The sequence below is a fragment of the Podarcis vaucheri genome, assembly GCF_965113315.1.
Source record: "Podarcis vaucheri genome assembly, chromosome: 6".
Taxonomy (NCBI): Eukaryota; Metazoa; Chordata; class Lepidosauria; order Squamata; family Lacertidae; genus Podarcis; species Podarcis vaucheri.
Window position 1 is genome coordinate 78899234 of NC_138764.1, and position 12429 is coordinate 78911662.

General features: G+C 43.9%; 1 protein-coding gene across 1 annotated transcript in view; it reads right to left on the reverse strand.

Moving 5' to 3' along the window:
- The window catches only part of GGT7 (gamma-glutamyltransferase 7), a 41022-nt gene extending 32338 nt beyond the window's left edge, over nt 1-8684 (reverse strand). Inside the window, exon 1 of the mRNA XM_082225977.1 lies at nt 8378-8684. Coding sequence (XP_082082103.1) covers nt 8378-8615 — 238 coding nt within the window. The 5' untranslated portion in view covers nt 8616-8684. The remainder of the gene's footprint in view (nt 1-8377) is intronic.
- Between the last annotated feature and the right edge of the window lie 3745 nt (nt 8685-12429).

Here is a 12429-nt window from a genome sequence, read left to right on the forward strand (position 1 = left end):
ACATTGTCCAGGTCTGAGGCTCTTCCCTTCAAAGAGGAGGAGGCAGAAGGAGCTAGAGATCAGCACTGGATAGCTCAGTTGGTTAGAGTCTAGTGCTGATAAAGCCAAGGTTGCAGCTTCAATCCCTGTCTGGGACAGCTGTATATTCCTGCATTGCAGAGGGCTGGAATAGATTGTCGTCAGGGTCTCATCCAACTCTACAACTCTATGATTCTATAGATTCAAAGACAGCAACAACCACAGAAGCATCCCATTTGGAGATCAGCATAGTATTTTGGTCCTTGTCAGTTGATGGTTCCCTCTGACCTTTCCAGTAAAGAAAGTGACAGGAAAATTGCACAGGTTTCTGTCAGATGGACCTGTGAGTTGGATCCGGTCCCTTGTTTCATGTCCCATTTATAATCACATAAAGTCCATAATACAGGGAGATTATTTTGGAAGGTTCTTTTTTGAGGGGGTCAGACAGCACAAACAAAATGGCAGGCTCATGCTCGTAACCAAATGATAACATTATTATTATCATTATTAAAACATTTAATGAAATGCTTTCCCACTGAGGTATAGATGCTCTTTATCACAGCCTACAGAAACTCATCGTGTCTTTCTTACATGGCTATGGGCTCGCCCACACTTCCTCTTCTCCCACTGCTTTCCCCCAGGAAGACTTGATAGAAATTTGTTCCAATTCAGTAGTAAACAGTGGGCTTTCCCAGGGAAAGTGGTGGGACAAATGAAAATCCTCTCAGACCCCCCCCCATGCTTTCTAGGCACAGGACAAGTGGAAGCATGGACACGCCTTAAGAAACACAAAGATTGTTGACAACCATGTGGAATGGAGAACCAAAGCCCATATTGGTGGGCTGGAAATTTCCTTATCATACATAGTTACCTAGCAGCAAAGAGTATAGAAAGTTCGGCATGTGTTAAGAAGACATCTGTGCTTCACAGAACGTGAATTTGTGGGCATGCAATGTGTCTATGCACCTGCTTCCATGCTCTCAGTTTGGCTCTTTTTCAGAAGCATGGGAAATCACCCATGGGAGAAGCCAAATGCCATTTATTCCCAGTTAATCCCATGCTAACACCACTGAAGTGATTTGGGGCTAAAGAAGACAGACTAATGTCTTCTAAACTCTTAGCTTGAACCTTCTACGTCCTGACACTATATCTTCATGCAAAATAAGGCAAACTTATCATTTTCTTATCATCCTTTTTACTGCCTCAGGATATTATGCTACTCCCCATTTACACCAAGATTATGTGCTGAGGTGCTGGGTGTATCAGCAGAACACATGTAAGCCCACCCCACCCCGTTCTGCCCCTGTCTTGCCCATTTGTCAATGCCCATTTGTCAATGCCCATGGTGCATTTGTCAGCAGTTGCGTGTGCCAGTCACATACAAATGGGGAGGTGTTAGTACTGCTTTTGGGCATAAAGGACCCCAAAGTGGTGATCAGCAAATTAATACAAGATAACTAAATAATAAAAGTACAATAAGTAATTCAAAACAATATAAAACTACAAAGCACCCACCAGTCACATTGGATATCCATGCTCTCGCCACAGATACAACTTGCCAGCATTGCACCTCTCACTTGGAAGCCAAGTTAACTCCTATCCTCCCACCAGCTGCTCCAATCTTTCACCAAGGAACAAGCACACCCAATTACCTGTGAGGAGCACCTTCTCCTTTGTCATGCTCCAAAAGAAAGACTCAAAGGGATTATCTCCCCCTTGGTGTCTCCCCCTTCAGGACCACCCTACCAGGGCTGGCTACTGGCAGTGAACCATCATCAATGGCACCCACAATATAAATAAGCTCTCTGCTCCCCACTCCCAACGAACCAGCTGTGGCTGTGGCAAAGTACTTGTTCTTCACGGGCTGGGCTAGATGACCAGGCCTTCTGGCTCCTCCAATATGCTATTTTCCAGATACAGGGGGGAAGATGGCCACATCTTAGCCAGCAGCAGTCTTGCAAGTTCTACCTGCCTCCTCCTGCTGTGATTGCCCTAGCTTAGATGGCTTTTACAAAGGGCTTAGGCAAAAACTTCTGTGGAATTGATATATCGATAACTATTTGCAACGGCAGCTAAAATGGAAGCTGTGTATTCAGAGAAAGTATAAATTCCTACATCAGGAAGCTGGCTGCGTTCACTGCATCATCCAAACTGGTTATGCAGTCTCCTTTTTGCTGTGTACAAATTATATATTGACTGCACAATTGGAGCAGTCTTTCCCTCAAAGAATTCTGGGTGCTATAGTTTAGCCTTCACAGAGTTACAATTCCCAATAGTCCTTAATAAACTACAGTGCCCAGAATTCTTTGAGGGAGGGAACATGCTTCAAATGTGCTTTAAAGGTATAGTGTGTCTTACGTTATCCATGTGGACATGGATCCATGAGGGATCGAGACCACAAAGCATGTGGATTGGAGTAATCAAAGGTGAATTATAGGAGTGCACTTGATCCCTTAAAACTCCCAAGATTCCTGCATTGCAAGGGGTTGGACTAAATGACCCTTGGGTCCCTTCCAACTCTTTGTTGTTGTTGCTGTTTAGTTGTGTCCAACTCTTCGTGACCCCATGGACCAGAGCATGCTAGGCACTCCACTGCCTCTTCCACTGCCTCCGGCAGTTTGGTCAAACTCATGTTTGTAGCTTCGAGAACACTGTCCAACCACCTCGTCCTCTGTTGTCCCCTTCTCCTTGTGCCCTCAATCTTTCCCAACATGAGAGTCTTTTCCAGGGAATCTTCTCTTCTCATGAGGTGGCCAAAGTATTGGAGCCTCAGCTTCAGGATCTGTCCTTCCAGTGAGCACTCAGGGCTGATTTCCTTAAGAATGGATAGGTTTGATCTTCTTGCAGTCCATGGGACTCTCAAGAGTCTCCTCAAGCACCATAATTCAAAAGCATCAATTCTTCGGCGATCAGCCTTCTTTATGGTCCAGCTCTCACTTCCATACATCACTACTGGGAAAACCATGGCTTTAACTATACGTACCTTTGTCTGCTTTTGATTCTATTATTCTACTTGCCCAGACACAGCCATGCACAGTAAATTCCATCCCTGCACCCGCTTCCTTTTCTTTTAAAGGCTCCCAAACATGAGTTGAGATACATAAAAGGTCATCTTTAAGCATCTGTGCAGATTTTTGATTTTTTTTTTAATCCAGTAATGTAAATTTACCCAACACTTGGCTGCACCAGAGCCAGTGATGCCTTGTTTTATAGAATGCATTGGTGTTAGACAATAGGGGGCAGGAAGAAAGTGAAATTAATGTTGCATGCAAATGTATTTCAATGTAACAGTGATATACTTTTACTCTGTTCTCTTGACAGCCCCTGCTTGACGCCACAACTATCATCGCTACAAAGAATGCAAACTGCCCAAAGTTGAGCACTTTTACATTCCTTTGATTTATATTAAGGACATGGTTTACTCTCTCCTACTGAAATCAAAGGGGGCTAAAACTGCTTTGCTTTCGCAGGATCATTCTACTGTGGATCATATTACAGAAATAAAATTACACATTAAAACAGCTCCACACTGTAATGGAAACAGGCAATGGTGTTAAATATGTCACAAATGACGACGCTCTCATTTCAAGCAATAGTTTGATGCTTGAATATGGGTTTATCTACAAGAAATCTATATACATACAATGTGTACACACACAATTTCTTTTGAGCCTTAAATCATCAAATGCTATTTGTGTGTCACAATTTACTGTTGAGAAATCAAGTAAGCTGTGTCCTAAAGGTATGTCTGTAAATTAAGTGTATATCTGAAGGAGTGTCTCCATCCCCATCGTTCAGCCCAGACACTGGAGTCCAGTGCTGAGGGCCTTCTGGCAGTTCCCTCATTGCGAGAACTGAGGTTACAGGGAACCAGAGGGCCTTCTCGGCAGTGGTGCCCACCCTGTGGAATGCCCTCCCATCATATGTCAAGGAAATAAGCAGCTATCTTATTTTTAAAAGACATCTGAAGGCAGCCCTGTTTAGGGAAGCTTTTAATATTTAATGCTGTATTGTTTTTAACACTCGATTGGGAGCTGCCCAGAGTGGCTGGGGAATAAATAATAATAAATTATTATTATTATTATTATTATTATTATTATTATTATTGCTTATAAATAGGCATAACCCATTTGTGACTTTTTTCATGCTGTGAAGAGGTACAGTTTCTACCAGCCTGGCACGCTGTAGCAGTTGGTGAGATGGGATGGCACTTCTCACCTGACCTCTGATTAGTTGCATTGCTGCTACTTACTAGGAGATAGGGAGGGAGTTAGTGGCAAGGTCAGTATGGTGCAAACGTACTGGCAGAAGTACCAGATTGATTCTGTTGATGCATTTGCACCAGTCCAGCCTCACTGCTGCCTTGAATTCCTCCTCTGTAAGCAGCAACGTAACCAAACACAGGTCAGGTGAGTAGCAGCAGCCCACCACACTGTTCAATACTGCTAAGAAGTAGTCATTTTCTCTGAGGCTTCAATCCTACACACACTTACCTGGGAGTAAGTGCCATTGAACTCAATGGAACTTATCGTGATGTGAATCACAGGATTACACTATTAATATGTTACACTGTTTGGTCCATGGCATCCACTGTTGTCAGTCTGAAAAAGTATTCCTAAAGCTCCTATGTGCTTGGGGTGGGGGTGGGGCTTGACATCCAAACCAGTAATATGTATTCTATTTCCCTAAATTTCCGCTTTGTATGTAAAACTTATCACTCCAGTTGAGGGGTGTGAACGAGCTGCTCCTGCCAAACAGGTGGTCAGGGTACTGTCAGCTGACAGTGCTGAGCAGGTGTTCCTCTCCCTGCCCACTGAGTCAGGGAGAAGAGTGCCATCTCATCCCTCCAATCAGGATAATACAGGAAACTCTATCCCACCCCTTGTGATGACCACCAGTGCAGGCAAGTAATGGGATCAACCCTGTTTCCTCCCAAATCAGCCCATACTTATTTGCTTCTTTCAAAATAACTATCAACAAGAGACATATAAGTGAAGCACACCCAACTTTAACCTATCTCTGCTAAAGATAAAGGGGGTTGTATTCAACTACTACTAAGAGCAGACCCACTAAAATTAATGGACCTAAGTTTGGAATGGCCATTAATTTGAATGGGTCTACTCTGAGTTGGTTGAACACACCCCAAATATTCTGCTTAATAAAAAAAGTATGGTAACTCAGACTCAAACTAATCTTTCTATGTATCCTTGGGGAAAACACTTCCAACTGCATTTCATTTATAGCAGAAGATAACATTTACTGCTTACATCCCCTCCTTCTCAATATAAAACAAATGCCTGAGAATGTGTTTTGATGTCCCACTGCATGGCAATCAATTGTTAGTGATACAAAATAGTATCACCATGCAATTGGTGTAGCAGAAAATGTAGAAGTTATATCGTACACTGCAATATCACGGCCAATACTTACAACCTTGTTGACATACACGTGTATGTGTGTGCGCGTGTGTGCATATATAACATTAATACATAAATGTTGCTGAATTACAATGCCTATAACCCCTGCCCTCTGCCCACACTTTCTGGAGCTAATAGGATTTGTAGTTCAACAATATCTGGAGAACCAAAACAAACATAAACTGTGATAAAATGTATATCTGGTGCTTCCTGCTTGGAGGCTACCATTGGCAGGGAAATTCAATGTCTGGCAGCATATTTAAACATGCATAAGGGATACAAAAAATGAGGACTAGATCCCAACAGAGAAACAAAATATAGATCAACACAAAAGCAACTTTGTCTATGAATTATAATGAATACTGAGATAAATTATGTTGAGGAGCTTTGAACATTTGAAATGCACGACATGAGCAAAAAAAAGTATTATAATGAATAACTAATAACTAATGTAGTGAAATGCAAAGGTTTTATAGGCACAGATCATTTTATTAATATTTATGCAGAGGGACAGAAACAGCCCAAATATTTATTTAAAACTTTTTTTTCTGCAGTTGTTGTATTTTCATGCCAGCTACTAGTTCTGAGAGCTTGGAAGAACCCATCATGTAAAAGTGTCATGCTGGGCACAGAGGTTTGTAAAGATATTGGCAACGAAGTTAGGAGATGGCATACCAGTTAGGAGAGTCAGTAGTTTTACACATTGACAAAAAATGAAACAAACTTCAAATGAGGAAACACTCAGGATTCTAACCAATGGATACATATGCATCTGAAAAGAGAACCAATAAACGATTGACATATAATCATGGGGGTGCCAAACTGAAACGTTTATTTAGATTTTGCAAATTTCAAAAGCTTGGAGTGAGCAGACCAAATGGAAATGAAAAATATGAAAACACAAGAGCGGTGGTGAGTCAGGATGGGACAACGAAATAAAAGTGAAGTACTTCTTTTACATATCAGTTTCAGTGTCCTGAATCTTCCAAGAGATCCTTCATATGTTACAAAGGAGGGGGGGGGGGAACCTGCTGCTTCCCTCTCCCTTTTGCTTCTATTTTAAAGTGGAGATCAATAATTTTGTCTAGTAATGCAAGACCTGTAAAGTCCAGAAGAGTATTAGACTCCCAAGTCTCATTCAAGGAAAGATTTGTGTGTCTCACTTTCCACGTTATAGTAGAGGTAGAGAAAGAAAAGCGCATAGATCATGCTTTTGCTTTTACTACTTCATTGTTACACATGAAGCAACTCATAGCGAAAGGGAGTGGCGAAAACATCAAAACACTTCACTGAACTACTGGAGATCTGTATCAGAACCAATGAGTTCTGTTGACTTACCTCAGCATGTTTTAGATGGCATGTCTCTATAAAGTCATATCAACATATTGGCTTTTTCATTCATTTTTAACCTGTTGAATTAGTGATTTGAATCCTCTAACATGTGTCCCAACTGAGGATTTCTCAAAATGTGATGAGTCCGTAAATTCACTGCAGGAGGATGTACCAAATTACAAATCTGATACCTGTTAGGTCATTCAAAAATCTGGTTACAAAAAATATGCCAAGTATGGATCTTTCTTGCTTTCCTCTTGTGAGTTATCACCAGTATCTGAGATTCACAGCAGTTATCTCTGTAACATGGAGGTTCTATTTGGCTATTCAGACCTATCCACTATAAGTCTGTTTAAACCTTTTTAGAAAGCAATATAAGCTGATGGCAGTGAACTGCAAACGTAACTGCATACTGAACGAAGGAGTACTTCCTTTTGTCAGTCCTAAAGCTTCTGCCAATCAGTTTCAATGGGTGGCTCAGAGAGCTCCAATTATGAGACAGGGGCAGCAACCACAAACTCTACTTTGCACGTTGTCCCTGTACAATCGCATTGCAAGAACTAGTGGAATCTGCATTTAAGTTGGATAGGTCTTGGCTACCTCTGCCAAATTTCATCTGGCTTTTGCAGTGCAGATCTGATACAAAAAGAGTAAAAGTCTCCAAGGGCAGTCTTAATGCTTGCCAATAGCTGGTGAGAGAACAGAAAACTCTGCCCTTGCTATATTTTCCATTATCTTCACAGAGATAAAGGGAAGGACCTCTGTCCCCCATCCCTCCCCATTTTTCAGGCATTACAGAACAAAAGGATGCCACATAAAGTCTCAACATTATGTAGGATGGGAGTGACTAGGCTGGTAATTAACTTGGCAGTACTGTGAAAAATCAACATTTTGGGGAAAGCTCATCCAGTCACCCCCACCAAAAGGGGCGGAGGTAAAACCATGAGATGCTGATTTGGAGCTTTCAGAGGAGGTGGGAGAGTTGGGAAGATAATGAGGATGGAGGAGGCTGCTTTAGCACAAAAGGGTATTCAGTGGAGAAACAAGCACAGGGTGGGCTGCAAGATCTGGAGGGGCAGAGGACTGGAAAGCCACTCACTTTATTGGCCCAATAGGGGAAAGTGGCAGAGCAGAAAAGGGAGAGGAAATGAAATGGGAGATGGGGATGAGAAATGTGGGGAGCGGCAAAGATAGGAGGAAGGGAAATGGCAGGGATGTGCAAGGAGTTGGTACCCAGGCGGGGGAGCGATGCTCACGCAGCACCATCCCCCGCTATGGGTGGGTGGGGAGAGGAGGCTGAGGAGTCAAATATGGCTGCAGAGAAGTGGGGTCCCGATCCCCAGGACCGCTGGGTTGGGACGTTCAGAGGAGGCAAGGGATGGCTACTGCGCCATCCAAATGTTGGTGCCAAATGCTTCTGGGGAAGGGGAGGAGGAAGGGATGGCGCAGGAGGGGGGCGAGATGCGGGAAGATGCTTGCTTAGGACTCGTGGACGAAGGCTGGAGGCAGCGGAGGTGGATGGGAGGATGGAGCATGGAGTCATGGTCGGATGGAGGGTGCAGGGAGCAGGCAGGCAGGCGGCGCAGCAGCCCCTCGGCTCCCGCTCTCACCCGTGTCCTGCTCGGCCAGGAACGCGTCTTCCTCCTTCCTGGAGCGCAGGCAGCTCTCGGGGGCGCCGCCACCGCCGGGCTCCTCCTCGGGCAAGCGGGGAAAGCTGGTGATGCTCATGTAGTCGACGGGCGAGTAGGCGCCCAGGCTGCTCTGCTGGCTCGCCTCCTTCTCGGAGGCACCGGCCGCAGACGACGCTGCAGACGCGGAGGCTGCTGATGCCGCCGCCGCCGCCGCCATCCTGCCTGCCTGCTTGCCTGCGCCTCCCGGGCCGGGCAGCCGCCGCCTCCGAGCCAAGGACCCCGCTCCGGAAGTGGCGGAAGGGAAGCCGAGAGGGAGGAGGAGGGCAGGGCGGGGCTTGGGGCCCAGGGACCGCCCACCTGAGCCAAGGGGACCGTCGGGCTGATGGCTGGTTATCTCTTTACGATGCCGTTTAATAGATTGAAGACTATCTCTAAATGGTGTACAGGAAACAGAAGCAACAACAGGCAACATCATCATCATCATCATCATCATCATCATCATCATAATTTTAACTGAGCCTGTTGGGCTTGCCAATCAGAAGGTTGGCGGTTCGAATCCCTGCGACAGGGTGAGCTCCTGTTGCTCCGTCTCAGCTCCTGCCAACCTAGCAGTTGGAAAGCATGCCAAAAAAGTGCAAGTAGATAAATAGGTACCTCTCTGGCGGGAAGGTAAACGGTGTTTCCATGTGCTGCTCTGGTTTTGCCAGAAGTCATGCTGGACACATGACCCAGAAAAACTGTCTGCGGACAAACGTCGGCTCCCTCGGCCAGTAAAGTGAGATGAGCGCCGCAACCCCTGAGTCGTCTGCGACTTAAGTGTCAGGGGTCCTTTACCTTTACCTTTTTAGAGCATACAGAAGATGATCATCTGAAAAACCCAGATTAAAATTAGTAAAATGTTTAAAACACACATAGATAACTAAATTATATTTGCATTATTTAATAACTTGTTAAGCCCACCTGTCATCAACAAGCAGACCCAAGTGGGGGTAAAATAAAAGTAAGATAAAAATCATAGTTCCATCAAATCATATGAGAGAAATCATTTTATTTTATTTTGATAAATGTATTTGGATAGGAGTGCTTCAAAATGGAGGGTTTCGTCTGTGCTATATAAATTACATATACTGTGACTGCAGAGCCGGCCCTACCAGCAGGCAGAGTGAGACCACCATCTCAGGCCACAGGTACTGGGTGTGTGTGAGAGGGGATGGTGGCAACATATTAAAGGACAGAGCATCATATCATGCAGCCTGCCCTGTGCCCGTCCTCAGGGATACCACTTGCTGAGAACCGCGGTGGAGAGAGTTGTATTCATGTTCTACTCACAAGCTTCCCACTGGCAGCTTATTGGCCACTGTGAGAGCAGGATGCTGGACAAAGTGGGCTATTGGCCAGATCAATCAGGCTCTTATTATGCTCTTATGTTCTTATTAGCACCGTAATTGAGCATCCCCCATCCATCACTAATGACACAATATTGTATCCCCATGGAGCAGATGGACTGAAATGTTTCAAGGCAAGCTTTTTAAGTATACTGTAATGGGTTGCCTACACAGGTAGCAGTTATATGGCAGAATTGTTCCTGGATTGTACCATTCTGCACTGCAGATGGGGGTGAGGAACTATCACATATCTGAGTGCTTCCCTGTTTTGGGGGGCAGGAAGGGATGCTTTTGTTTGTGCGTGCACACACACATGTGCACACACCACTAACATATCAGAGAAATGGGCAGGGTATTGCCTTTCTTCCTCTCATCTACATTTCCATGCACCTGAGGGGGGGGGGAGGGAGTACTTGATGTTTGTGGTTGACTCTTCAATTAAGATTGGATGTGTGCTCCAGCAATGGAGAGGAAGAATGCACAGCTGTAAAAGAACTAAATTTTAATGGTTCACCCAGTTGCCACAGTGGTAAGGGACAGTCTTACCACTTTGGTTTTTTAAAGGGTTATTTGACTGCTCCTGCTTGAGTCCTATATCTAGTCAAAACAGTTCTTTAATTTTGTTGAACAATTAATTAACTATAGAACAAAAAGAACTGCATGTCCCCACTGTTTTCCCCTAATACTAAATAAGTAGACAATAAAACAGTTCTGAGATATTAATCATATAATTACAAACATGGATGGGTTGATGTGTTATAAGAAAAATAATTTTGATCCTGGGTTTCTGTCACAGAACCTTTAGAGCATTTTCAAATGTAGGCACTTAAAATGCATTTGATATTTTGTAAAGTACACAGTGTTTTGGGTTTGTTTGTTTATTTACATTTTTTAGCTTGCCCTATCTCAGAGGCAGGATGCAATGGATTTAAAATATGCATCTTAGCTGCCCAATTAAAACCAGCTAATGCAATGTTGAAAGGTAAAATTCCACACCAACTTAATGCCAGGCCTTAACTGCTTGCCCAATTAAAGCTTTTCCTTTTTTTTAAAAAAGGCAAGAACAAATGCCCCTAAATTTATTCTTTAAGTTCCCCCAACTCTCTGGAGCACATTTGGTGAGAGTGTGAGGTACACATAGGGAGAGGAGAGTGGGAAAAACTTGTTCCACTAGCAGGAATCCTTGTGCTAAGTTAGTGCAGGCATAGGCAAATTCCGGCCCTCCAGATGTTTGGGACTACAATTGTCATCATCCCTAGCTAACAGGACCAGTGGTCAGGGATGATGAGAATTGTGGTCCCAAACATCTGGAGGGTCAGAGTTTGCCTGTGCCTGAGTTAGTGGAATACTGCCTCAAGTGCTTCCCACATACCCCACTATCCCAATGGCACAGGAGTGCATTGGGTGTGAAGCCATGAAACACAGGAGAAATGTCCATCAACATTTTTAAGGGGAAGAGTTTCACTATATATGTAAATACTCCACCCTTCAATGAACCAGTTCTCAATTTGTGACACGATTATGGGTTACTGTAGATGCACCCTGTAGAAGATAACGCACCAGCTGTGATGAATGAGGCAGAATAAGCCTATTGCAAATAATAATAATTAACTGAGCCAGCAACGTATGTGTATGTGTTTAGGTTGCATAACTGCAAATTCTGTGAGGTCACATCTATGTCAAGTTGACCTAGGAGTTCCTTGTTAGTCATAACTTTGTCTTGCAACTAGGATCTTCTAATGGGGAAAAAATGTTAGTATCTCCTTTTTTAACATTTACAGCACACACACCTTTGGAATGAGGATTAGATGCGTCAGAACTGGAGGGGGGGGGACCAAAGGGTCAGGAACCTAGGTCAAGTGAGATCAAGGAGAGAGAAAAATGCCCTCAAAGCTGCCCAGAAATGCCAGCTGCTGATTCCAGCCTCAGTACAGATGGTCAATTTGTGGTTGCTTCTACATGACCTCATTATTGAGCATTCTCCCTGATTTGTTTGTGCAAGGTTTGTTAGATAACATTGGCTATTTATTGAGCATGCACTCTGATTAGTGTGCAGGGAGGTTGTTCAACATTGCATCAAGCAATTGTTCTCCCACTTTGCCCCATCATTTTCCCACCTCTTTCATTATTGCACAAAGTCCAATTTTGTCAAGGGTAGGAGAGAAGGCTTGCTGTGCAAGAGCACCAAATCAACTTTTAATTACGCTACCTGAATCTGGCATTATTTGATTGAATCCCACCTGGAAATACAGTAGTAACATCCCAGAAGCACCCTTTAATGCAACAGGGTGATTTCTGTTTTGATTTATGATGGCACTAATCTTTATCTTGCAACAGGAGTGCAGTCACTGTACTGTACTGGTGTAATAGTGAAGGCAGGTGGGAGCCTTGTAGTGAGGTTACACTCGCAGAAGACAAAATCCTGTTTACTCCTTTAAGGTTACGGAGGGGTAGATAGTGCATGGACACACACACACACACACACACACACACACACACACACTGTTAAGCACTTTGCACATTGGAAGTGCTTATTTGTTGCCACAGTTTAGAAGAGCTGTGGGTCTTCTTTCCAAGGGCGGGGCCAGAAGTTAGATATGCCAATGTTGTCCTGTGTCTTAAAATCCACCACCCTGGAGGCTGTAC